Below are 27893 nucleotides of genomic sequence, written 5' to 3' on the forward strand. Positions count from 1 at the left end.
AGTTGAAAATGCAGAAATCACCGGTCTTCTGTGTCGCTCGCACTGGGAGTTGGAGACTGGAGCTGTTCCTATTCGGCCATCTTGCTCCGCCCCCGCATTTAATTTAAATTATTTTAAATGTATGTAGCCCCATGAAGCTAGTGGCTGCCATTGTGGACAGGCAGTTCCGGACCACTCCCAGTTCACCTGCTCTAACCTCTACCCCTCACTGTCTCCCCTCCAGACCCCTGAGCCTCTTCCAGCACTGCTTGAGGTGCCCTCTACCTGTGCCTACCTCTCTTGTCTGCCAGTTTGATTTGGACCTGTTTTTGCCACCTCAGCCCCTATGCTCTTGTCAAACATGTATTCGGCCTCTGGCCAAACAGGGCCTGGGAGGAAAACAGAGTCCTGCTTCTGCTTGGCTTCCCCATCAGGGAGGGGAGTTGAAGTGACAGCCTCTGATGGCTTAGAAATGTGGAGGATGCATCATGTTCTGGACATGGCTGGCCATATGGCCATATGAATGACATCTTTTCTTTCTTTTTTTTTTTTTTTTTTTTTTGAGACGGAGTCTCACTCTGTCGCCCGGGCTGGAGTGCAGTGGCCGGATCTCAGCTCACTGCAAGCTCCGCCTCCCGGGTTTACCGCCATTCTCCTGCCTCATCCTCCCGAGTAGCTGGGACTACAGGCACCTGCCACCTTGCCCGGCTAGTTTTTTGTATTTTTTAGTAGAGACGGGGTTTCACAGTGTTAGCCAGGATGGTCTCGATCTCCTGACCTCGTGATCCGCCCGTCTCGGCCTCCCAAAGTGCTGGGATTACAGGCTTGAGCCACCGCGCCCGGCCGACATCTTTTCTTTCTTTGAACCATCTCCACCTGCTTTTATGGACCCCCCCACCCCGCCATGGGCAGGGCAAAGTAGGATGTTGATATATGACTAGCTCTTGGGAATAAGGCCATGGAAGTAAGGCAGACACATGGGGTGATTTCATCAGCCTTATTATCCTTAGATAACTGGTTATCTTAGGTTATCCTTAGATAAGTTATTATCCCTAGATAAAATGAAGCCCGTTTTAATAGAAAATGAAACAGACAAGATGATGACATCCTTTGTATGTTTACTATAATACAGCAAAATTATCCAGACCAGAGCCAATGTCCACGGCTCTAGGTACACCCCTTCCAAGCAATGCAAAGGACATCTCCAATCATGACATTTAAGACAGTTCTTTATTTCTCTGACAGTGACTTCTTGAAGTGCACATATAATAAATAAATAGAAAATATATCTTTGTTCATGGTGATGCCTACAAGAAATGTTTACATACAAACACTCTATACATCTAACTCCCGAAAAAGGACCAGCTATTTCGGCAACAGAAAAAAGACAAGCATTTCAGAGGAGCGTTGCTTTCCTTAAAGACCAAACTCACTTAAGTCTTACAAACAGAAATAACAAGGAGGACAATTTTCTAAGCAATAAGAAAATTTGTGCTACCAAGAAAATGCCTAGATATTGGCTCTTGGTGAATGGTTTAGGAAAGAAAGTTTTAGGTACAGATCCTGTATGGTGAAACATATGTAGAACTCTGAGAACTTTCAAATAGATATCTTTTTTAAATGAACTGAGCCAAAGACAGTCAACATTCCTGGCCACCTGAAAGTGATCACATCCTAAGTGGTTCACAGTGTGACACTCTTGCATTAAAAGAGTGAAAACTCAACAAAACCGTGGACAAGAAGGACATGAGGTCATTTTAACTCTCCTTTCCATCACTGCTAATCTCCCTGGAAGAGGTCCTTCCTGTGAGTCTGGCCTTTGAAGCAGCCATATCTTTAAAAGCAGAGCCCTGTGGTCACCTCCCAGCAGCTGAAAGATGTTTAGTGGGAAAGACTTCCCTGGCAGTTGACTCCCACCTGGGAAATGGACTCTTGGACTGAGTCTCATGGGTGTAGTTGGGTGGAGGGAGCCAGGCAGGCCCTCTTTGAAGGAAAGTTTGTGGTTGGGGCAGGAAAGGGGATAAACATAGATCATCACAAGACCTAGGAAGACCTCGGTGCCTCATGTGAGATTATAAACCACAGATAGAGTTCTCCCTCTTACAGGAGCTCTTTGGGCTCTGTCTAAGGTAGGCCAGGGAGAGAGCAGGGCATTAAGCAGCAGCTGAAAGGGACTGGGGTGGACCCAATAGCTGTTCAGACACCCAAGATCAGTCAAAATCGCTCACCAGAAACATAGCAGGCCCTACTCCCTCTGCTGGACCTCACCTGTAGAGCTGCAGAGACAGGAGAGCTAGGTAGCACCAATGGGGAGTTGGCATCTACTGTGCACCCAGGCTGGGCTAACAGGTTGTGAACAAAGTGAAGGCCACAGGGACCGCCAACACCAAGGGGAGGGCGGGTTTGTGTGCGCTGGGAGCAGGAGGGAAGAGAGTGGCTAGCTGTCATTCTACTCTAGTCATTTCCTTTCCTTCAAGGGGACTTGTCCCCATTTCCAGAAGCTACTTCAGGAGTGTCTGGGCACTCAGGGGCCAGTTGTTGAGGCAACGTGGTGTGACAGCAAGGGCTAGGGTGGGGCTCCCCGGGCCCTCCCCTGGCTATGTGGTTCTTTCCCATCTTGGGGGCTCATTTTCCCCATCTGTTAAAACGAAGGCTTTGGACTAGATGTGTTCTATATTTCCAGCTCTGAAATCCCAGACCAAGGGAGTGTGAGCACATCTAGAGTCTCCTGGAGGCCCCCGTGCTCAGTTCCCTGGATGAAGAGCAAATGAGGCCCCAAGGCAGGAACTCACTTCTATGGGCTTCACTCCACCCTCTCAGAGTCAGAGGCAGGGCTGCCTGGACACCAAATTCCTCTGTGCTGATAAGCAGCAAAGCCCATTGCTCCCTTCTGACCACACTTCTCCATCATGAGTGGGCCAGAGAGGCATGGGCAGAGGGCAACCCTGCAGTCACCAGCTTCAGCAGGCAGCGGCAGGGAGAGCTGAATCCCTGAGCCATTCCAGAGGCTGCCTCATCTTCCCCCAGCAAAATGCCCCCAGCCTTCATTCCTGCAAGCAAGAAGCCTTCCTGACCCTCCCCTCTGAAATGGCACTGGTCTCCATTTTACCTCTCTGTGATTTCTCCGCCTGGCATTGCAGTGCACATGGACCTGACTGCCTATCCCATTGTACTGCAGGCCCCTCGAGCTAGGCATTAGTTCTCACCTCTCCATCCCATGTGCCCTGAGCACCAAGCATCATGGATATCAGTGGAAAGGAATGTTTTCCTCCACTGTTGGGTTCCAGGTACCATGTGAAATGCAGCAGACTTCTGGAATCTCAGAACAAAAAGGGCCTTTGAGAGTCATCTAGTCCAAGTCCCAACCTGCTGCCCAAAGTCTCCTGAAAGGTGGACACAGCCAGAGGCAGGGCTTGCCTCTTCCCCAAGGGTAGTCAGTTCCACCCCAGCTCCTAATCCTGTCAGGCTGGCTCTTGCTTACCGGAGTAAAGATTTCCTTAAGGCCAAGGCTGTTTTTCCTACATTTACCACCCTCACTTGTCTGCTGAACACCATGGGGATCTGTGAATGACCAGCCCTCCAGGCTACCTCCTAACTGGGTCAGGGCTCCTGCCAAAGTGGATCTTCGCTGTCAGCACAACCCAGGTCTCCTGATATGGTCCCCAAATCCCCACTGAAGAGGCACAGATAGGAGAGAAGCACCCAAGAGGCTGCAGGAAAGTGAATGTTTCCAGCATTGGCCAGCACCGCCCCAGGGGCTCCAGGTAGACACTTGAGTAGGGGCAGGCGACAGCACCAGGGTCTCTGATATCTTTCCCTTGGCCCATCAGGGCTGAAACACGGCCTTCCCAGGCAGCTGCTGGCAGGGACGGGGGGAACCCAGCCATCCCCCACTGGTCTGCTGCCAAGAGTCATCGTCCATCATAGTCTACCACGAGGTGGCACCAGGCGGCAGCTGTCTTCACAACTTCTTCTTCTTCACCACAGGGATAGGCACAACTTGGAAGATTTTGGCTTTGTGATCCCCAGTGTCCAGAGTCACCCAGATGGGCCGGAAGCTGCCTTTGAAGCCAACAAATGCCATTTGCTCTGAAAAGCAATGATGAGTCTCCTGAACAAAAGCCCTATGAGAGGACGGCTGCCCCACCCCGTTCCAGGGCTCCCCATCACCAGTCCCCCACCCCCACCAGGCACCCCCCAGCCACACTGCACTGTGGCCCCTTGGGAAGAGCTCTGTGCTCAGCTACTGATGGTGCCTGACATGCATTTGTATGGGGCAGGCAGGGTCTCACCTGAGCCTCACTGCCACCTAGGCAGGGTGATGGCTTTGCTTTTGACAGGGGAGCCATGCACAGCAAGAAATGGGGCAAATTGTAAGGGAGGAGACCTCCTAGGAACCTGCCTACCTTCGAACTGCCCCTAGGACCACCAGCAAGTTCCTGCCCTTCTCTGAAGCCCAGTGTTCCCATCCATCAGACGATGGCATTGATCTACAAGATCTCCTCCCCCGCCCTATCACTCTGTGGCTTTAGAAGGAATTCTGAGAGGTGAAGGAATTTGACCAAGAGTGTGGAGTAAATGGTGCAGCCCAAATTAGAACTCTAACCCCCTGAACCCCACACAGCACTCCCCATCTTGCAGTTCAGAGTTTGAGCATGCAAGGGGCATGGGAATCCACATCTGTACTCAGCCCATCCTGGCAGGCAACATGCATTTATCACCACCGGGAAAGTGCCATTCAACTTAGGTCACATTACATACATCAACTTTTGGCAACCGGGATCTTAATTTAAAAGACAGAGGCTCCAAAATGATTCCAGGACTGGGCTGGAAAGGATACTTCTCTTTTCCTTATGTTCTCCTTTGGCTGGTTTGAAGGGTTTGCATTGCTTCTGATTTTTCTTATCACCCCATATGATGGGCTTCTGATATGATGTTTTCCATAGTGAGGATGGTGTATAATTAAGAAGCCCAGCTTTGAGTTAGGAAGATTAGGATCCAAGTCCTAACCTTAAACAAGTGGCTTAGCTGTTAAATTCTTGGTGTCCTCACCTTAAACGGAAATAATAGTACCTGGTGTACAGGTTATTAATGAGTAAGTGAGATAATTATAACATGTTCTGTAAAGTGCAAGGCTGAACATTAAACAGAATCACAATGTTCATTATCATTATTGCCCATGGAGCTGCTCTACTGCCCACACAACCTCTCTGAGGACTCTCCCTGCACCTAGTTTTTGTGATATAATGGGTGTCATGCTGATATGTCCCTCCTGGATGGCTTCTTCCAGCACAGCCTGCAAACCTGTGCTAGGCTTCACCACCAAAGAGCTGCCTGGCCTTGGACAAGCCATGTAGGTTCTCTGGGCTTCTAGTTTTCTTTTCATCTACCTATCTCAGAGGAACAAATAAGAGTTTTGCAAGCTACAAAGGACTATACAAATGCTAGGCATCAGCTGGAATGTTGAAGAAGATGCAGGACGCCTGGCCAGTCTGAATAGCAGGAATGGGGTAAGAGGGTGAGGCTAAGCTACTTTTCTTATGATACTTTTGTTGAATAAAGGGCCACTTTCCAAGAAAATGAGTGAACAACTCTAGCAATTTTCTTTCAGTGGCTGGTAGCAAGTTATAATAAATTTGCTGCAGTGCAGGGGTGGTAAACAGGTGGCATCTTGCCCATCCATTCCAGTAGACCACTAGTTGTATGGGGGATTCTGAGGTTGTACCCAAGTTTAGTTAAAAGCATGTTCTCAACTCAGCAAAAGACGGCAGCAACCTCCATGCCAGGCATTTGCCTTCTCTGGTTTTGGAGTCAATTTAAACCCCAGTTCAAACCCTTACCTTTCAACTTGAGACCCCTGTCTGCCCCAAGCTTTTCCAGCACTCTGGTCCATGGGCCTCTGGAGACATATCTTCCCTTTGATGCCATGAGCACTATGGAACTGTGAGAGAAGAAACCAATTAGACCAGAGAGAGGGCAAACTGGGGCAAGTGGGCATGGGGAGGGATGTTGGGTTGTGCGTGGTGGGACTGGAGTTAGCAGTGCCCAGAGGCCTGGCCAGGGATTCGGGAAAGGGCAGCCTCTCCTGTGTTCTGAGCTGACAGGCTCTTTCCATGTGGTGACGAACATCCTGAGCTCCCTCCCACGCATCTGGCCACAGTTGATGCCCACGGCCTTCTCCAAGCTTGGACTCAGCTCACCACATTTATATGTCTCTCTCCAAACAGAGGAGAGGCTGTAAACAGAGCACGCCATGCCAGGGCTCGGCACACAGTAGGACTTCAATATGCATCTCTTCCCTTGAACGTTCTCAGCCCTGGTTAGGTAAGACCCCATAGAAATGTGGTGACAGAGGAAGGAAGGAGGAAGGGATGAGAAAGAGAGGAGGTGAGGGAAGAAGGAGAGGAGCATCTGTCAAATCATAAAACCATCCAGGAGCTCCTGTAGATCCTGAAGGTTCTAGAGACCAGCTCCATTTGGCATCCCTTGGGATTTCATTAGAACCACAGAATTCCTCCACTGCAGACTCTGAATCAGAATCTGCATTTTTACAAGATCTGCAGGAGATCGTATATACATTAAAGCTCTAGAAGCCCCATGCTAGAAGATTTCTCTTGGAGCACATCTTTCTTTTGCTGTCTTCTTTTGATGGACACAGGCTTAGTATAGTCCAGAGCCAGCTTCCTCTGAGCTGCAGGAAGAGCATGGCCAGGTTTGAAGTCTTTCTGGGGAGAACACCATGTCATTACCATGATGCTCAGGTTGTATCAAGAGCTCAGATTGACCTCTTATGTTCTTGTCATCTCTCTCTCTGGTCAGGCAAGACAGGGCTATTGCCTCTATTTTGCAAATGGGGAGATTGAAGCAAATAGTTACCAAGTATCTCGGAAGACCTGCCAAAGGGAAATGTGCTTGAAAGAGGCAAAGGTTTGGAACAATGTGTGTGCCCAGCCTGAAGGAACCAACTTGCAAAAGTTCGACTTGGGAATAAGAAGTGTCTATCCCCTGCCTTGGGGTGTATTCAGTCCAAAGTGCTGGGAAAATAGCCTTCACAGCGGCAGATTCAGCATGCTGGGCCAGACAGGAGGAAGTGAGCACCTCCCTTGGGAATAAAAATGGGGCAGAAGCTCAATGGGGCATCCAGTTCGTATCTCAAAGGAACTCTGTAACCACAGACCACAGTCCAGACATGGAAAAACTGTATAGGATTCTGGAACCCGTTGTTACTCCTATTTGTGTCCCACCGGGAGCAGCAGGAAAGATCTTAAGATGCAAAGGGCTTGTGTGAAATAAGGATAGATGGGAAGGGAGCTGGGGCTGCCTCAGGCCCTTGAGGAAGGCTGGAGAGGGAGGCCCAAAGGGTTGGTAGGGTGAGGCCCCTTAAGGAGAGAGGGCTCATCGCTACATCCTCCACTCTAGATTCAGGATCTGTTCTCTGGAGGATATTTCTGCATTGTTTCATTTCATAACAAAAGCTAATGGTCCCTTGTTGGAGCTCAGCCTTCCTACTTATGGGACTCAAATGTAGGTCCTGCCCTCCTGATGGGGACCTAGGTTAGCTCACATGAGCAGGACAGAGAGACGGGCTTCTTTTGTCCCCACCGCCTCCCACTGACACCCAGAAGCCTGCCTAACTGTGTTGGGCACACTTCTTTGCCTGGTATGCCATCCTCATGGCCTCTAAGCCCATGCACCAGCCAGCACAGAGTCTCCCACAGAGTGGCAGGGCACAGGCAGCCCTCAGAAGCCATGCTAGATGTTTACGGCGTGAGCAGCTGCCCTCTTCTCTCCCCAGGACCCTGGGGCCAGTAGTGGCCTGCTGGATGGGGTAGGAAGGTGGGCCAGGCTAGGCAAGGCCTGGAGCCACGGTAGGACAGGACCTGCCTTGCCTCATTCCCTGCTGCCTTCCAGGAGGTTAGAGAGGGGTCTAGTGGTACCAATGCCTGCCTGGGTACGCAGCACCAGCCCAGGGAGTGGCCCATTCCAGTAAGGGCTTCCCCCCAGAGAGTTGCTGCTGCTCGGGCTGGAAGGAGCCTTGCACACGGTTCCAAACAGAGTAGCACTGCAGTCTAGTTTCTTGTTCCAAGCTCTGCATCCTCTTGCATTTCAAAAGAAAATCTTCTGCCCAAAACGGCATGATCTCTAGATAATAACTATTTTTCCGAATTTGGTCAACCTTGTCCGTCTGTCTGAATCTGCATATGAAAAATAGAATGCCGAAGAAGCATCTGATGGGGGAATGAGGGAGGGAGTAAATGTGGTTAAGCAAAATCCCATTATCTAAAATCTCACCAGGTCCCCAGTTCACATCGTGCCCCTCATGGAGTCAGCATCTGGGAAGTACATTTGCTTTCATTCAATAACTATTAATGTTTACTAAGCACCTACTATGTAGCAGGTACCACATGAAGTGCTTAGACTTTCCACCAGGTTGTGGCTCCTGAGTGAACCGTACACTCACTTAACTAGCCATGTTCTGTGCTAGAAATGCAAAGGGAAGTTAGACATGGCCCCAACATTGAGAAGGCCACACTCTTCATGGGGCAACAGATGTGTCCACCAGACCTATTGTGAGTAGTGCTTTAGCAGAGGTAGAACTTTTTTTTTTGAGATGGAGTCTTGCTCTGTCATCCAGGCTGGAGTGCAGTGGCACAGTCTTGGCTCACTGCAACCTCCGCCTCCCGGGTTCAAGTGATTCTCCTGCCTCAGCCTTCCGAGTAGCTGGAACTACAGGTGCGCACCACCACACCCAGCTAAGTTTTTTGTATTTTTAGTAGAGATGGGGTTTCACCATACTGGCCAAGCTGATCTCAAACTCCTGACCTCATGATCCGCCCACCTTGGCCTCCCAAAGTGCTGGGATTACAGGTGTGAGCCACTGTGCCCAGCTGAGATAGAACTTTTGGGTTGGATGGGAAAAGACCTCACCAAGGAGGCAATGTGGGGAGACTTGTAAGGTATTGGGGAATTACCAAAGATTGCTAAGGAGAGGGGACACAGGTTTTCCCTACATTTAAGAAGTTTAAACCAGCAGCCAATATGCAAGATGGGTTGGAGTTGGGGCAACTGGAAGAGGGAGGCCCGTTAGGAGACTATGCCAACAGTGCTGGTGATGACCAGCAAAGGCCTGGGCAGAGCAGCAGAAGAGAGGATGCTGTGGAGGGAACCAGCAGGCGAGCAGTAATACAGGTGGAATTGATAGTGTGTGATGATAGTGTGTGGAGGAAAGAAAGAGGAGTCAAACAGAATGCCCAGATTCTGGCCTAGCTATCAGGATGGACTGTGATGATTTCATCAAAACTGAAGAAGTAGGATAGTGTCTAGTTTGGGAGGTTAAACATTTTAAAAGGCTGAGAATTCAGTTCCATACAAGACGTCCAGGTGACGTTGTCCAAGTAGCAGTTGGATTGGAATGTCGGGTGCTTAGGAAGGAGATCCAGGCTGGAGATAGTAGCCACCAGCACTTGGATAGTATTGAAGGTGTGGGAGGGGATGAGATCATGCCGGGAGTGTAGTGAAGAGGGCCAGGGCAATCTTCCCATGTGTAGCGGGGCTGTCCCGCCTGCCTCCGCCTGACCTACATTCACAGCAGCCCGGTTCCAACACCAGAGTCCACAGGCAAGGACGCTCTCATCCAACACCCATGACTTGTGGGCAGGCTATAGAGACTGCCTGAGCTTTTCCAGACTGATCTGTGATGAGGGCCTTTGTGAGAGGGAGGGGGCCCTTGCCCAGGGGTCTGCTGTGCCAGCAGCCAATTCCAGAAGCAGAGGCACAGACTCACTTGTCAGGGATGGTCGCCACATAGTTGAAAAGCTGCCATGGTATGCCCTGCAGAATGGAGTTCCTGAAGCTCATGTGGCTCACCATGCGCCCTTGGCTCCCGTCAATCACCACCACCTGGATGCCATCCTCCGAGCTAGGGTACTTCTTCCCATCCACCTGCAGAGTCAGAGCAATCCAGGTGTGAGGCGGGGTGCCAAAGCCCCAAGGTTCTCCTGCCCTGCTGGTTCCCAAGCAGACCCTGAAGGCAGAAGTTGCCTATGCAGCTGTTCAAAGCATAAACTCCATTATCCACTTAACTCCTTATAGCCCTCAGTAGTGGGTCAAATAGTGGCCCTGCAAAAGATACGTCCACACGGAACCTGTGAAAGTGGACTTAACTGGAAATACAATCTTTGCAGACGGAATTAAGTTAAAGATTTTTTGATGAAACCATCTGGATTTTTAGGGTGGGCCCTAAATTCAAAGATAGGTGCCTTTGCAAGAAAAAAAAAAAAGAAAAAAAAAAAAGGCAGGAGGAGAGGTGAGACGCAGACACTCAGGAGAAAAATCCACATAAAGACAGAGATTAATGTGTCTGCAAGCTGAGGAGTGTGCAGGAGTGCTGCCAGCCACCAGAAGCGAGAAGAGGCATGGAACAGGTTCCCCACCCCTAGTCCCCGAAGGAAACCACTGCTGCCAACACCTTGCTCTTGAACTTCTGGCCTCCTGAACTGTGAGAATAACTTTCTCTTGTTTGATGCAAACCACCCAGTTTGTAGGAATTTGTGACAGCAGCTCCAGGACACACTATCCCCTCTCAATGAGCAAACCCTAATCCTCCAGGGGCCGGAGGGGCTTACTTCAATGTAAGCGAAGTCGTTCCAAAGGTGGAAGAAGTGCTGCTTGGAACTCTCCATCTTCACCTCCAAGAAATGGTCCTTGGTTTTCTGGAAAACACATAGAACCCAATAGAACCCAACTCTTCCTGTATCTCCAGTCACAGGAAATGGTTTGTGGAGCTGAGTGAGGGACCTAATTGGGTCTGGGCCCGACTGGACGGCAAAGGGGTCCAGGCTTGCTGTCAGCCACTCACCAGCTGAGAACCAAGGAGCTTCTTGGGCATCGGCACGTCCACGACAGCCCTCTCGGTGAACTTGGGGTAGGCTGTGGCTGTGCAGTCACTGATGCCTGCGTTCTTTGGGATCAGAGCTTTAATCTTTATCCTCTCACAGCCTTTCATGGAGCAGAAAGCAAACTTCTCTCTCTCGTTCTGAGCTTTCAGCTTCAGGAACAACAGCCTGCACACAAGGAGCATTGCTGGGCATTTGCTTGGACACTCAAACCTCCCCCTTCTCCTCTCACCCACCGAGATATTTACTCTGAGCTGGTCACAGCAGGTTGACCCAGCAGCCTTATAGAATGGAACTATGTCTATCACAGAGTTGTATGTAGTTGGAGAAATAAGGAACAAATGCATTGAAGAAAAAGCTAATGAGAATGGCAATTCTATTCTGAGCATGTTTTATGTGCCATGCTGTGCACACATAGTAAATCAACATATCTCATTTAATCCTCAAACAATCCTGTCCAGTAGGTACTATTATCATCCTGAATTCCTGGATGGGAAAATGGTGGCTCAGAGAAGTGAAGTGACTCACCCAGGACCACACAGCTGGGAAGTGACAGAGCCAGCATTTTCCATCCCAGCATGGTGACTGGTGAGGAAATGCTCTGTCTTCCTAACTCAACTTTTCTCCAAACCATAATTTATTCCAAAAATTATTTTATAATTTATTTAAAATAATTATTATTATTGTAAAGGAAGCTGACCCAGTGTTATAGGGAGTCAGATTATAAGGAAAACACAGTACTCACTTGGGATTCATTATTGTTCTTTTAGTGCAACAAAGCACTTGCAGGCTGAGTCCTGCATCTGAAACATGGGAAGATAGGATATGGGGTATCTACCACCCATCTTGCTCTAGGGACCAAGCCTTCACTGAGCCCATTCAGACTAGGGAGCTAGGTTTGCACCACAATGCCATCACCCCCAAACCCCTACCACAGAGCTGCTCAGATCAGGGGCACACATTGGACTCACAGAGGGGCCATGGATTGGCTACCCAGTAACCAAGATTCTTACTCTCATGGGACCCAGCAGGTCTTGTCCACCACTGGTTGGTGCTTGAACTAAAAGACCACATGGAGTCGGGGCTGACAACCTTGTTGTGCCCCGTGCCTGCTAAGGAATCGCCAGAGGGAGGCAGTTTGTAGCAAGTAGTAGCTGAAACAAGAGGTCAAGCATGTGTGCGTATGTGTGTGAACATGGGGAGATGGAGAGACACAAGGGGTAGGCAGGCTATCTCCTCCCTGCTGGCTTTGTTGTTTTCAGCACCTGAGCCCGTGAGGCCCAACTGGGTTTTTAGTTCTTGAAGACCCCTTGGTCTTCTCTCTGTAGCACCTCCACTTAATCTGAGCTTCCTTGAGTGGTTTTATGTTTCAAGCCATCCACATCAAGTGATCTCAGAACAAAGTAGAAACTGACTGTTACAGAGGCCTCATGCTCAGGGCTGACAGCAGAGCAGCCATATCTGTGTTCCATGCCCGCATGGTGGGGAAGTTGGGGAGGCAGGTGAGCACCCACTTTGAGCAGCTTAGGAGGAAGGCAGTTCAGTGCTGCCCATGGTCACGTCTCCCTGCAGGCTCCCAACATGGTCCAAACCACTCCTGGGACCACGGCACAGAAATGGGATTGGTCCTGAGGCTTCTGCACAAAACTTAACAGTATTCAGGTTTCTCTGTTGTCATTATATATCAGATTATCTAAATCAGGAGTGACCTAAAAGACCTTCCAGCCCATGGTAGGTAGCAGCTGCCTTCCCTAATCCTGACCTACAACTTGGATGTGTGCAAGCTGGCTGAACTGCAAGGCCCTGGGAGGCACAAAAGCAGCATGGGCCTGGGCACCTCCCAGCCCAGTGCTCAAATCCTGGCTATGACCAGGTAATGTTGCAGAGCAGTGCTATTGATGGTCGTGCACCTTAAATAATATACTTGTTTATAATTTAGTAAGAATCATTATAATAATTCACTGAGGTGGTGTTAAGCAAACTTAGCTATCCAGAACACAGCTACAATCACTTAACAGTTTTTTAACCTGGAAAAAATGACAGCTTATGTATTTCACACTTTGAAACCCCCTCCCTTTCAGCTGACTTATTTTAATTTTACCCCTAATTATAGCAAGCTAGTTGTTAAGTATCCTAGCCCATAGTAGATTATTAGAAGGTAGCTGCTAAAGGCAGGTGCTCTGAATAGAAAAAATAACAAATGTATAAGGCAGAAAGATTTTTAAAAGCCCAACAGTTTGCAGCTGTTCTCCATAGGAAACAGACCCCCTATAACCCAACTCCTGGTCCCTAAGGCATCGCCGAATTGAAACACAACGTAATGATCAACAGGCATAGGGCTAAACTAAGCTACCAACCAAAAAAATGTGCTTAAGGTGACAAGCGGACAAGCCTTAGATTTTTAAGACTTTGATCAAAGAGGTTCAACTTACTTAGTGGAAGTTTCCATTTGAAAATTTCACATCTTTTGAACATTTCAGCTCACGAGCCGAAAAGAAGAAAATCTGCATGGATAGTATCCCAGGGACTTTACCTTATCAACATCTGTTACTTTAATCATAATATTTCCTAGTGGTATGCGGGGCATATCTCATTCCTCCTCCTCTGGTTTTCATATGGGAGGATTTTCCTAAATACTTCTGGCCCTGGTCCCTCCCCTCATCCACTTCTTCCCATGGGAAGAGAGTGTCTCATTATTGGTTGGTTTTGGGTATTTGGCTCAGCCCGTAGAGCAGGGGCACTCTGGTCTGTCTTACATGCTCTGAGGTTTTGGGGCTGGGCCCTGTGTGGGGAGCCTGTAATTGCTCAGTGCTACCTGCGGCGGAGAAGGTAAAATTGGGGACGATATTGGGAAGCTCTATTCTCCAACAAGCTTTATCATCAATAAAATGGATCGCTTCCTCTTCACCTGCCAGCTTGTCTGCCCCCAACTGGCTTAGCGCTTGTGTGAGGAGAAAGGTGTTTTCTATTGCCCTCCCATCCCAACATTGTACTTATACTTTTGATTCTAAATTTTAATTTTCCCTTAATCAAATTGATGGAGCCATAAATAAGACAGATCACCTGTTATCAGTTTCCTTATCATTGGCTTCCATATAAGAATAGAAAACTGGCCATCAAATGATCTTTCACCCTTACTCCTCACAGTTTGCTATTGACATCGCTGTGGAGCTGGCTTGGCATTCTTAAGATATTAGACTAAATTTCTTTTTAAGAGAGGGGATCAAAGAACTCCCAAGAACAGATACTCTGTTTTCATTATATTTCTATTGAATAGAACCTAGTGCAGGTTAGTAAAAGGGTGAGGGGCTTTGAAGACAGACAGATCTAGGTTCAAATCCAGCTGGATCAAATTTATGCTATGATCTCAGGAAGTCTCTTCTATTTTCCCTGTGCCTTCTTTGCCCATCTCTCCCACTCTCTCTCTCTCTCTTTTTTTTTTTTTTTTTTTTGTGGTAGAGTCTCACTCTGTCACCCAGGCTGGAGTGCAATGACGCAATCTTGGCTCACTGCAGCCTCTGCCTCCCAGGTTCAAGCAGTTCTCCTGCCTCAGCCTCCTGAGTAGCTGGGATTACAGGCACGCACCACAGCTGATTTTTGTGTTTTTAGTAAAGATGGGGTTTCACCATGTTGGCCAGGCTGGTCTCAAACTCCTGACCTTGTGATCCACACACCTCGGCCTCCCAAAGTGTTGGGAGGCGTGAGTCACCACGCCTGGCTGCCCATCTCTTAATCCTCTGCTCCAAGTGGCTTGTTATGAGGATTTGAGATAATGTACCATGTTTTCTGGATTCTAAGATTTACTGCCTTCACTTTTTTTTAAAAAATATGTAAATTCCCTACAATTCACATGTATATTTAATAGAGTGTTTATTTTACTTTTAAAGCTTAACAGCTTTAAAAATGTCATTAATGTATGGGACAGCCAGCCTTAGAATCAAAATGCCTAGAAAGGTGTCTTACATTAATTGGCATTAACTACATGGCTGTTCTTAGACTTATTGGAAAGGCCAAGGGGACAAGATGAGGTCGAGCCACTTTCCTGCAGCCAGGTGGGCACCAGCTCACCCTGAGTCTTCGTCCCAGTAGTAGTGGCTCCTGCCAGGATAGCTCTGCTCCACTTTGTCCATCTGCAAGGTCCTCACGAAGACGCCTGTCTTGGACGTTTGCTTTAGCAGGCGATTGTGAACATCTGAGAGGATGGAGAAGGTGGTGCCTCTCGGGTAGCAGAGACCCACTCGGATCCAGTCGCCCCTAGGATTGGAAGTAGAGTCAGGTTACAAGCAAGGGTGTCCAGGCCACAGGGCCTTTGGAGCATGCCTTGGAGAAACAGACCAAAAAATCTCCACCAAATGACACCTCCACTTCTGTATGGGAAATTTTGAAAGAACATTTGCTGCCATGGTGACTGAGTTGCAGTGCTCAAGGAGCGAGGGAGAGACAATGGCCGCCTGTGAGCAGAGAATCTGAATGCTTCACTGGTGTGTCTCCAGGGCCAACCCTGGGGGTGCTCCATATGGAACTTTGGGAAAAAGACATTCTTTTTGTAGTTAAAAAGCACAGGATCCAAAGGACCTAGGTAGGCTCAGCCCCTTCTGGGTCCAGCTTGATTGTAGGGTCCATTTCATCTCTTCGGTCTCATTTCCCACATCTGATCAACGTCCGTCTCACAGAAATACTGTGACAAGTAAATAATGTGCATAGAAAATACTTGAATCTAAATATAGGAAGCCCTATCTAGATGCCCTCACCCTCATCACTTTATCTCGCAGAACCTCATTTCCCTCTCTGTAGGATGGTAACAACAATATCCAGATATTTTTGCCATCTATTGAGCACTCGCTAATGCCAGTTCCTGGGTGCCCACCATACCTCATCTCCCTAGATCCTCATTGCACTCCTGCAAGGTAATACTATCCTCAACTCAAAGATCAAGGAGCTCAGGCTCAAGAGGTTACATGCCCTACCCAAGGTCACCCATGCGGGAGCGGGGGCTTGGCCTGTGTCCTTTAATGCTTAACTCCTGGGTGATGTCAACCCTTCTAGGTACTCCTGCAGGGATCAATCACATGGGCTAGCTTGTGGTTCCGTAAGAGGCAAGGCCAGGACTTTGCAACAAGTCATCGTTATCAACTTTGAGCTCAGTCGGAGCAGCTGCCCACAGATCTCACTGCTCCTGGCCGGGCACCCACTCACTTGTTGAAGTTGATGAGCCAGATGGCGAGTTCGGCAGGGGCCGTCTGGTCCCAGTGGATGGTGTAGCCCTTCTGCAGGGTGACAACCGGCTGGTACTGCTGGTAATGGGTGCTCCTGGTGAGCGCCCCCTCCAGGTAGAGAGGGTGGCTGGGGAAGTCATTCTTGATGATCTTCATTCGCAGGTTACTGGTCTTGTAGGCTTGAATGTACATCTTTTAAAACCCAAAAAGGAAACACACAATGAGGCTATTACAAAGGGTTATTCCAAGAGCGTCTGGTTAACATCTGACTACAGACTGCACTTTCAAAGGCACTTTCTCTTTACAGAACCCTTTTTAGAAGGCTTGGATGAAAGAAAGGCCAAATAAGGGGACATCTCTTTCTGCTGGTGGACACAGCCCAGGCCTTACTGTGTAATCCAGCTAATGCTTTCTTTGCATCTTCATAAAAGTGCTCTGTTGAACTTCCAGTGGAAATTTGAGAAGAGCCTGCATAATAGTCAGATGGCAAATTTTGGACAAAGGACAGAGATGTGGACGGAGGAGGAAGGGAATGAGAGAGAGAGATAACTTTTATAATTCTACCATAAAATGCAACTCGCCTATAACTGGCAGTTACTCTGCCTGCATTTGAGAGAGTGCCTGGGTGTGTTGGCCTATTTCTCCCTCCTACTCCCTCTCAGTGTCTGGCCCCTGAGGCCAGTCCTTGTGGTGCCGCAACACACTGCATGAATAAATGGTGCCTCATTTCAGAGGAAAAACTGAAAGCAAGACTGTCAGCCATTGAGATCCAGGGACCTGAGAGCCTGGATGCTTTAGCCCAGCATTGGTTTAAAACACTGTGTCGGCCAGGCGCAGTGGCTCACGCCTGTAATCCCAGCACTTTGGGAGGCCAAGGTGGGCGGATCACCTGAGGTTGGGAATTCGAGACCACCCTGACAGACATGGAGAAACCCTGTCTCTACTAAAAATACAAAATTAGCCGGGCGTGGTGGCACATGCCTGTAATCCCAGCTACTAGGGAGGCTGAGGCAGGAGAGTCTCTTGAACCTGGGAGGCGGAGGTTGTGGTGAGCCAGGATCACGCCATTGCACTCCAGCCTGGGCAACAAGAGTGAAACTCTGTCTCAAAAAACAAAACAAAACAAAACAAAAAACAAAAAACAAAAAAAAACACTGTGTCCTGTTTTATGGCACATCCCAAATTCATAAAACAATATCGGCCGGGCGCGGTGGCTCAAGCCTGTAATCCCAGCACTTTGGGAGGCCGAGACAGGCGGATCACGGGGTCAGGAGATCGAGACCATCCTGGCTAACACGGTGAAACCCCGTCTCTACTAAAAATACAAAAACTAGCCGGGCGAGGTGGCGGGCGCCTGTAGTCCCAGCTACTCGGGAGGCTGAGGCAGGAGAATGGCGTAAACCCAGGAGGCGGAGCTTGCTGAGATCTGGCCACTGCACTGCAGTCCGGGCGACAGACCGAGACTCCGCCTCAAAAAAAAAAAAAAAAAAAAAAAAAAAAAATATCCCTGTAACTGTGGCCAAGAGATCACACCAATGTGTGATCACACCAATGTGCAATGATGTTGTGCTTTTGGAAGGAAGTGGTTATCTTCCCCTCTAGTTTTATCGCATATAAGATGGAAAGAGAAACCAACCCTGCCCATCTTAGGGAGTTACTCTGAGTATCAGAAGGTAAAGGATACATTAAAGCATTTTGTAAGATGTAAAGTGAGGGGAAAATACTATGGATAACAGTTAACCAGTTGCCAGTTATGATAATCTGGCAAGCTCTAACAATGAGCTTTTCTTCACAGAAGATAAGCAACGTATCAGAAAGAAAGTGTGGGAAGGAAAATCAGGGCTCCATATGGGACACCTAGACCTTGAGCTGAGGCTGTGTAATGCTGACAGCGTGGATGCCAGGTTTGAGGGTTTGGTCATCCTTCAATTACTCAGGGCATGACTGACTGTCCTCCATCAGCTCCCTTCTGACTCCAGTTCCCTCCTTATCTTTCTCAGACCATCACATCAACCACTCACTCCCATTAGCATCTTGGCCCTTCCTCTGCCCACACCTGCAGCAGAAGCCCCCCCCCCCGGCTCATTGCACAGCTCCGCCTCTCCCAGGGCTCTTGAGCAGAGCTGAGAAAATCCCACAGCCTGGGAGAGAGATGCCTCTGCAAATGCACCGCCTTCAGTCTCCGCTAGGTTTTCAACACTGCCAGGTGCTCCTTCCACAAGCTTCTTGTCAACATTTTCCACTCTCTACAACAGCTCTTCCAAATCTTTATCACTCTCTGGAGGTTACTTTCATCAAGCCCAGTCCCCAAATTCTCAGCACATGACATCACCTTCTACTGCAGAGAGAAACACCTTCAGCTTCCTGCCCTCTGCCCCAGTCTTCCTCTGGTCCTTCTTCCTGCTAAATGCTAGCCCTGCCACCTCCTCTGGCACCTGACCCCCACCAGCTGCACCCTGTGCTCCCTTTGCCCCTTATGGCCCTTTTCCTTCAGCCCAACACTATCTCCCTCTCCTATCACCCCTCCACACCCAAACTACTATTTAGCTCTTTTCTAACACCCCAATTCCTGACACCCACAGTGGTGATAATAATGCCTGCCTTGTAGGATAGTTGTGAAGACAGCGTCTTCATTCATACATGTTTCCTTCACTCTCTGAGATGATCTGGCTCACTGTGAACCTGCCAATTCATTTTCTCAGGCCTCTCTCCCCTTAGTCATTTATTCATTAGTCATTCATCAAAATACTAGAAGTAACAATAATATAATAATAGCTAATTAATATTTTCAGTTCTGCCCCATTCTAGGCACCATCTAGACCTGCCCTGTCCCTCATGTGGCCACTGAGCACTGGACATGTGGCCACTGTGACTCAGGATCTGAATTTTAAACTTTAATTCATTTAAATTTCAAAACAAAAGCAATGTAAATATTTTTTCCTATCCCATTACCCTGATTTTTGATCCTTACATATTATATACATATATCAAAATATCATGCATGCTCCAAGAGAATATACTATTATATAGCAATAAAAATGCAAAAATAAATTAAAAATAAAATTTAAAATTCACATTAAACACAACGTTATTGTTTCAGTAGGACTACACTTCCCTTGGTTGAAAATTGAGTGGGCAACAGTAGATTTTGAAGACTTAGAAAAAAAACAAGAACTGTTTAATGATTTTCTACACTGATTCATGTTGAATGATAGTATTTTGAATATAATTAAAGTATTATTAAAATTAAATTATGTTTCTTTTTACTTTTTAACATGGCTACCAGAAAATTTAAGATTACATGTATGGCTTGCATTATATTTCTATTGGATAGGGCTGGTGAAACATTTTACATGTATTTTCTGAAGCCACCCCCAAAATCTCGCTAGGAAAGTTCAACTATTTGACAGGTGAGGAAACTGAGGCTCCAAGAGTCCAAGTAACTTGCCCAAGGTCCAATGGTAAGTGTTGGAACCTGACTTGAATCGAAGCATTTGACCCAGGGGGTTCTTTTTTTCTAAGCATTTTGTTTACCAAGTGTTTTGATTTTAACTTTGTAAAAATCCTACTGGGTGAGGGGAAAAAAATTAAAAGAAAGAAAGAAAAAGAAAAAAAAATTCTATATATCTTTGTGCCCTGAAACAGAGCTAGGCATACAGTAGACACTCACTGAATGCCTGTTGCATGAGTGAATAAGTGAGTGACCGGCCCCCAGAAAGGTGTCCCCACCTGTGCATAGCGCCCACTGCAAATGGCCCCTCTCCAGTCGGGAACATTGATGCAGTCTGGGTGCCGGACCAGCCAGTTGTCATCCTTCGTGAGGTAGGAGCCAGGGTACTCGGACACGGAACCATCGATGTCATGGAACACAGATGTCTTATCCCCATCCATGTCCAGCTGGTTGAACCAGGGCCCAGGCTCTCCGAAGAACACTCTGGAAGTAATCTAAACAGAGCCCAGGAAAGTTAGGCAGGGCTAGAAGGTGAAGGGAAACTGCAGCCGTCATCAGGCCAGGGCGAGGTTTCCGATTTCCACTGACATTACAAGCCAGCCAAAACAAAGATGCTCTCGGGCACTGAGAGAAACCGCAAGGCTGACCCCTCCGATGCAACCGGAGTCACAGTCAAAGGTTCACCGTGCCTCAACTCCCAGACCTAGCACACACTTTTGGCCTCTGCTCACTGGAGGGTTGGCTGCTGTGGGTGAGCTTGGAGACTGCTCTGACACACAGGCTTCACCAACTGCAGAGATGGAGGAAGGGGACTGAGGACTGTGAGTGTGAATGTGTGTGAGAGGGAGGTGGTGGTGATGTATGAGAAAGGGCACACACACGTTTACACATACACACACACATACACGGGGGCATCCATGTGCAAGAGAAAATGTGTGTGTGGCATGTTCCAGGAAGACAGTTTTGCAGCATGGGTCCTCTCAGATTTCCACGACTGACCTTTTTCAGGCCCTCAGTCGCCTGAGTAAAGACGTTAAGTCATTTCAGTTTCACATCATTTCCCTCAGCCTGCCAGAAACTGGGCAAACAGGCAAAAGGCAGGAGCAGGGCGGAGAAGGAGGGAAAAGTCTGGGAATCCATAACCTGAAGGAAATGCACAGGAGGCCTGGCCCCGGCTGGTCTCACGGGGCAGCCCTTGCTCCTGATCTCCTAATCCTCAGCTCCTCTTCTGCCTTCACTGTCTAGGGCAAGGAAGGCTCTGTTTATAGTCTGCTTTCAGGGAGAGATTAAACAGAACATCATCAGTTAAGACTTCCCTTGGAAACTGTGGGGCTTGTTAGATTCTTTGTGCCAACTCAGGTGGCCTGGTCATAAGACTCAGTTTGTCAAAGTCAAGACCCTTGGAGGAACAGTCTAGGAACCTCGATCCACACGTCGGGGTCCTCTGGAGGCTGGCCTGAGTTTTGAGCAGGGAGAGAGCAAGCGGGCATTTACCCAGACCTGACCTGTGGGGCAACCTATGCTTGTACTTTTCCAGTTTGGATAAAGAGCAAACTGGGACATGGCCCAGCCTAGTTGGAGGAGGCTTTTCAACCCCTGCGGTAGTGGCAATAGCTCCAACTCTGGGCCCCAGGGGACTTGTGAATCACCATCCAAAGTCTGGGTTTGCCGGGACTCTGCCGTGGTGCCTCACTCACCGGAACGTCCTCAAAGGCAATGCCGGTCACGTTGTTATGGGGGCAGCTCTGCCAGGCATTATTCAGGCGGAAGGCCAGGGCGCTGGTGTGCCGGCCCTCCAGGGCCACAAACTTTCGGAAAGTGCAGTTTTGGATGTTGATGGGGCCATCATAGAACTGAATTCCTCTAATCGGAAAATTCCTATGGAGTTAAGGAAGATGTCAGTCTAAATGTTGTCCATTCCTATGGAGTTAAGGAAGTGAGATGTCAGTCTAAATGCCATGTTGTTTGCCCCTTCTGAGGTAGATGATAGCAGAGACTTCCTGGGTAAAACCATTCCTGATCCCCACCTCTAGCAACTCCCCCTGCCCCAGATCATTACTGATTCATTAATTAATTATTAATTCATTAATTAATTTAAAGCATGTATAGACACACTAATTGTCAATGAATGACTGCCGGATGAATGGATGGATGGATGAATGGATGGATGAGTGAATGAATATCCATCTAGTTGCTGATTTGGAGTTTGGAGAATGGTCCTGTATTTCAACATTTCCCCCAATGTTTCCATTATATAAAGAGCCATTGGGTAAATACTGTAAATACCGCTGGAGTGCGCCAATAATATGTTTCTTGGGAAGGTAGAGCTGTTAGTCATTATCGCCTTAGTTTTAGTTGCTATAACAATTTAATCAGATTAAGACCCACATGAGTTTCTCTTCTGTGAGTAAGCCTTTCACATTGGCAGTGTGCTGGGTTTGGGAAACAGAGGGGAAAAGAACACAGAATGGAAGGTGATAAACATGTGATAAAAGTAATTGTAAGGCAACATTTTCAGCACCCCTAGAAGAAAGGGAGGTCCCACTGAAAAGCATGACTATGGACTGACAGAGAACCCCAAGAAGGCCCTGAGACCCAGAAGGAGGTAGGAAGTGGCAACAGGCTTGGACGTGGAGGTAGGAGAGACTGGACGAGAACTGGTGACTTGAAGATTTTGCCTTGGTCTAGCATGGAGTAGGTTGCTCAGACACACTTCTCCCGTTGCCTCAGACTCCTGAGCAGAGCACAGGAAACAAGGGTCTACGAGGTTGGCTGGGCTTCCTGGTGGCCCTTCTTGGGCCTGGCCCCAGTCTAGGCTTTCTCCTTCTCCAAACCCAACATGTATGCTTATGCTGGTGTCTCTATATCTGGGTCAAGCCCATTCTCTTCCACAGCAAATATAAAGAAGAAAAGATAGAAAGATGGAAAAAGAAGCAGAAAAAATATCTGCCCACAGGGAGAGACCATACTCCAGTTGTCCCTGATCTTCAACCGTGGGCTCCCTTCCTTTCCAATATGGTTCCTTGAGGAAGACCCTAGCCACAGCAGTCATGGTAACATGCCTTCAGCAGGCACCAAAGACTCCTTGCATTTCTGTATTTTTATGTTTATAATTGGTTAACATCATGACCTAGAATCCTGATTCTCATGGGGTGGCTCCATGCATTTTTTCATTTCACATATTTTAGAGACAGCCCATCTTTACTAGCTCTATACTTAGGTTTTACACTTCAGCCTGACCCAGCTCTATACAAGATGGATCAACCATGATGAGGACTGCAAGGTCTTAGGTTCCTACTTGCAGATGCAATTTGAGGAACATGCCTCAGTCTGATAGGTTTCCATAAACAGGATCACCTTTGGAAGTCATCAGAGCATTCTGGCCCTGGGAGGCTGCTAACTCTTGGCAAAGAAACCCTGAACATGCAGATTCAGGCTCACTCATACAAATGCTGAAAGGGACTGCTCCGTCACTCAGGTTAGACAGAAGGAAGGGCTTCTCCCACCTCGTGCTGAAGGAGATCATGATTTTGCCTTCGCAAAGTCTTTTCCATGTCCACTTGGGTTGGAAGTTTTAGGTCAATGTGTATTTTGTGTCCTGGCTCTAGTAGTAAAAATTATATCTTCCTAGAGAAAGAGTAAAAAGCTCAGAAAGGCAAGAAGGGCTGATCTTATCATCAGGAGCACAGGGACCACCATGCTGCTCACAGGCTCTGAACCTTGCTCTCTGGCTTAAATTCACACCTGAGCAGAAACACCAGCAGAAGAAGGGAGATTTCCTCACCACCCACCCAGCCTGTGGCTTTCCAAGGAATTACTGAGTTCATTATCCCTATTTGCTCATCAGCCTTCCAAGTCACTCACTCACTCTCCACCCACCTGCTTATTGTCTGACCTTCATTTGAACTCCCCCAGCTGCAGAGCCCAGGACTCCTCAGGACAGTCCTGCTATTCTGTTGTTGAGCATATCTGATATAAAAAGATCCATCCTTCTTGCACTAGACTAACCCTAAGGACCATTGTAGAATGAGTCTCATCCCCTATGTGCACAGCAGCTCTGAGAACATGCAACAATATCCCCCATGTTGTCCCCAAAGTGATGATCCTGTCTCCTGTTTGAAGACCCCAACCTGCATGTGATATGGCTTCAGCTTTTGTCACCCTCCTGGTTATTCTCCTTTAAGTGTGCTTTGGCCAGACTCTATCGCTCTCCCATCCTCAGGAGTGGATGCAACACTCCAAGTGAGTGTGCTGTCAGAGAAAAGGACTCATGATCCCTGATCCCAGACACTAAATTCCCATTAACGTAGCCCAGGAACACATTACGCATTTTGATGACCACATTACCCTGTTGACTCATATTCCACACTATTTTTTGACTTCTCTCTCCCCATTCCAGATTTCATCCCTTAATTGTTAGTCTCAGTCAGCTCAATGATTCCTCTGGCTGGTAGAGGACAGAAGAATTCAGAGTCAACAGGTAGAAACTACCCATTAAGTTTTTCCCTTCCAACACAGCCACTTAGGTTAAGCCACTCAGAACAAGGAGCTACATGGTTGCAAACCTACTGGCCTATAGGGAGGGTCCTTCCGCTATGGTCCAAGCCACCGGGGCCCCAGATCCTATTGTCCATCATTTCTGTCCCCACGTTGCTGCTCTCGCCAACAAACAAGCTGTTCTTTATCTCTTGCTTGGAGCCGTCGTCGTACGGAAAAGTTCCACCACTGTAGAGAGAAGATGTTTAAGGTGAGATGTCCAGAGACAAGATCCCACAGAGGTCCAAATACAATGGCAGTTGCCCTTACCTGGCCAGGGTTAGGCCGATGCCATTGTCAGCAAACCTGTGGACAAGAGCAGATAGATAGTCAGAGCATGTCCTAGCTTCACATTCAGTGGAGTCGTGGAGAGAAGGACACTTCCCTGCCCTTGGAGTCAAACTGAATACTGTGCAGAGGAAGGAGCCTCTATGTAAGCAGACGTGTGCTCTGGGAGTTGTGGCTCTCCTGTTCTACAAAGGAAGGGGATGTTCTGGGTCCCCTCCCACTCCAACTCTGACTTTAGAGAGAAAACGGTGACCTCTGTGGCTCTCCATGTTCAATGGCATTGACAGCATGCAGACTGGGTCCATGAGCCTCCCTCTCCAGCCCTATCCTCTGTGATTCCAGGGCTTAGTTTGAGGTTGGATCAGGAGAACTTGAAGGGCCTTCCACTCTCAGGACCAGCACCAGGGAAAGGTGGAGTATGTGAATGCACTTCTATTTTTTTTCTTTTACCATCTTCACTGCTGTTTCAGCCATAGAGAGAGGCAACAATAGCTACTTTTCAAGTTTCCGGGAAGTCAGGCAGATGCTGGCCCTGAGAAGGGCAGGAAGTCATTTTGCAATTGTGCTGGAACCATCTCATTAGCTCCTTTTCACCTCTGCCCTTTTTAGGGGTCAGATGAGCGTGCTCCTGGGGGGTGTCTGATTGTGAGGCCCAAGGGACTACACAGAATCCAGAGCTGAGCCTTGGGTCCGTGCTACCACAGACTCTAGGGCCAAATACGGTGGCCGCCTTCACTTCATGTGTCCCAGGGGTAGATTTAACTGGTCTCCATGCCTCTGCTCCTTCCACCTGTCCTGTCCACCCTACCAGGCTCATCTCAAAGTGCCATTCTCACCAACCTTTCTGCTCCCTAAAATTTCCATGGCTTTATATCCTTCATAGATCCAAGCTCAAGGGCCTGGTGAATCCACATCAGCTGCACCAGGCTGGTCCCAGTGGCCCACATGCTCTCTAATTCCCAATGTACTTTTTCATACTCTGCTCACCCTCTTTCAGACACACGGACCTTTTTCTTTTTCTGAAACACATTTAGTTCAAATGAATCATTCCAGTCCCATCATTAGGGCACTGTCTACTCCATTTATTTTCCAAAACTTCCTGAGTCTTGTCTCCCAGACCCCTCCATGGCTTTTCATCATTGCTTCTGTCCCCCAGTGCTCGGCTCCTGGTCCCCTCATTCTTCCAATCCTTGAAGGGATCCCTCTCTTCTGTTAGCCCCTATTGCACCAACCTTGTCCACACGTAGGACCACAGCCTTGGTGCCAGCCAGATCCTAGGCTACCTTGGAATGAGTCTGGTGGGGGATTAAAAGACACACCCACTTTGGCAGGAGGGGTCTTCACAATTTTTCTTACTGCCCTAAATCTGGCATTCACCGTCTCTTTAGGGACCTAAACTCTGAAATGCCCACAACCAGAACCAAGAGATTTACCGAACTTTGGATATTGCGAAGAATTTTGGCATTGACACCATCTAGTTTCTCTTCAACCCAAGGCTTCCACCCACCTTCTGCATAGTGCCCCTCCCAAGGATGCTCTAGGGTCTGCTCTAGGGATAAGGAGCCTGGCAGCTTATCACATAGACTGGTGTCTCATATGGTAGGAACGCTTTTCCTTCTCCAGAGCTGAAACCTGCTCCATGCCTATCACTTTTGCCTTCTAGAGCCAATCAGAACAACCCTGTCCCCTTCCCCTAAATGCCCTTCAGAAACCCAGAATCAGCTCTCTTCTTTCCCCTCCCTTCTTCTTAAAACCAATGACTTCTTTTCTCCTGTGCAAAATGAAGGCCCCTCGGCCTGGCAAAGTGACTCATGCCTGTAATCCCAGCACTTTGGGAGGCCGAGGTGGGTGAATCACAAGGTCAGGAGTTTGAGACCAGCCTGACCAATGTGGTGAAACCCCATCTCTACTAAAAATACAAAAATTAGCTGGGCATGGTGTCACATGCCTGTAATCCCAGCAACTCAGGAGGCTGAAGCAGGAGAATTGCTTGAACCCAGGAAGCAGAGGTTGCAGTGAGCTGAGATTGCACCATTGCACTCCAGCCTGGGTGACAGAGTGAGACTCCATCTCAAAGGAAAAAAAAAAAAGGAACGCCCCCTCAGTCTCTCTGCCTCTGTTTTTAGGTTTTGCTTTTTTGACTTTTTTTAAAAAATTTTTTATTGTTTATTTTTGGCCACTGCCTGCTGCCATTCTATGCCCCTGCCTCGCTGGGACCCGAAAGCCTTTGCACCTCTTCTCTGTCTCTCATGCATCTTCCTGGGGTTCCATTGTTAAGTCAGTTTCTCTCCAGATCTCTGCATATCTGAGCAGCCTTTCTCTCCCTCCCTCTCTCTCTTCTCTCTCTGTCAATGCTGTGCCTCTGTTTTTCTCCTCACATACTTTTCAATTTCTCTTGTTCCCTTTCACCTTTATTTCTCCTTTACTTGGTCACAATAAAATAGAGAAATATGTTTATTTCCTAATAGGGTTTCTGATTTCCCATGTTTAACACAAAAGGCAGACAAGGAGACATTTCACAATACTCCCTGGAAACAAATCCCAGCTCTGCTGACTGTGCCTTCTGGTCCTTGGCATGTGCCAGTCACTTATATAGGGACTTCATATGAGAGCTCAGCATTCCCTGCCTTTTTCATTTGGATCTTGGAGTCCAGTGAACTGTAGCTCCAAGTTCCAGTTCAAACACTAGCTAACTGCATGACCTTGGGAAATTCACTAAACTGAAACTCAGTTTATCATCTCTAAAATGGAGATTGTAATTTATATGTTTGAGAAACATGGTAAGAAAGAAATGCAACCAAGGCTTCCACACAGTAAGTGCCCAGAATATTCTGGCTTCTTTCTTCTTCCCTCCCTTAGCTGATGGGCTGTGTGACCTTGAGAGAGCCAAGACCAATGACTATTTGGAAGCAAATCATAACCCGCAGCACCTGGCGCTGTGGGCTGAAGCCAATATGCTGCTTTTAGCTTTTGCTTTTTCTGATTTTTTCTTTGCTGCTGCTGCTTTTTGGCCACTGCCTGCTACCATTCTATGCCCCTGCTTGGCTGGGGGACCAGAAGGCCAAACGTCAGTATGTCTGGCTTCCCCTCTCTGCTTCACTCTCCTCTCTCTGTGGGGTGCTGGGGGAAGATGCGCCATGCCCCCTTTGTGCCAAAGCCACACGCCACTCTGACTCACCGGCAGCTGTCCAGCCACACATCCCCACCGCGCAGCCAGGCCCCGTGGTCCTGGTTCTTGTAGGCAATGAAGTGCCTGATGATGGCTGGCTCCCGAGGCTTCAGCGGGTCAGCATCCTGGTGAGGGCTGTATCTGCAGCACACCATGGGGAGGGCACAGGTGGTGGTTTTGGGGGCACGCCTCTGCTTCTGGGCTCTGTAAGCCTGTCTCAACTCACAGTGCCCAGGAAGGCACTGACTAAACAGAAACCCATTTGCATTTCCTAGGCTCTGGAATGAACTTTCTGAGTTCATCACAGAAGCAAGAGGTCACTCCTCCATCAGCTCATGCAGGCTCCTCACATACTGAAG

At 48.2% G+C, this 27893-nt stretch overlaps 2 protein-coding genes across 4 annotated transcripts in view; one reads left to right on the plus strand and one right to left on the minus strand.

The window, feature by feature from the left end:
- The window catches only part of MESDC2 (mesoderm development candidate 2), a 49283-nt gene extending 43728 nt beyond the window's left edge, over positions 1–5555 (plus strand). Inside the window, exons 4-6 of the transcript XR_001001404.1 lie at positions 224–507; positions 828–897; positions 3967–5555. The gene's annotated coding sequence lies outside the window, so the exon portion shown is untranslated. The remainder of the gene's footprint in view (positions 1–223; positions 508–827; positions 898–3966) is intronic.
- The window catches only part of CEMIP (cell migration inducing protein, hyaluronan binding), a 173587-nt gene continuing 146774 nt past the window's right edge, over positions 1081–27893 (minus strand). For all 3 annotated transcript variants that reach the window (XM_011938365.1, XM_011938364.1, XM_011938366.1), the window contains 12 exons: positions 27544–27675; positions 24348–24383; positions 24111–24266; positions 21239–21419; positions 19820–20035; positions 16071–16282; positions 14943–15128; positions 10838–11042; positions 10605–10691; positions 9764–9921; positions 5820–5920; positions 1081–4068 (listed from right to left, as the gene is read on the minus strand). In XM_011938365.1, coding sequence (XP_011793755.1) covers positions 3941–4068; positions 5820–5920; positions 9764–9921; positions 10605–10691; positions 10838–11042; positions 14943–15128; positions 16071–16282; positions 19820–20035; positions 21239–21419; positions 24111–24266; positions 24348–24383; positions 27544–27675 — 1798 coding nt within the window. In that variant the 3' untranslated portion in view covers positions 1081–3940. The remainder of the gene's footprint in view (positions 4069–5819; positions 5921–9763; positions 9922–10604; positions 10692–10837; positions 11043–14942; positions 15129–16070; positions 16283–19819; positions 20036–21238; positions 21420–24110; positions 24267–24347; positions 24384–27543; positions 27676–27893) is intronic.

This window comes from Colobus angolensis, unplaced genomic scaffold, assembly GCF_000951035.1.
Source record: "Colobus angolensis palliatus isolate OR3802 unplaced genomic scaffold, Cang.pa_1.0 Scaffold172, whole genome shotgun sequence".
Classification (NCBI taxonomy): Eukaryota; Metazoa; Chordata; class Mammalia; order Primates; family Cercopithecidae; genus Colobus; species Colobus angolensis.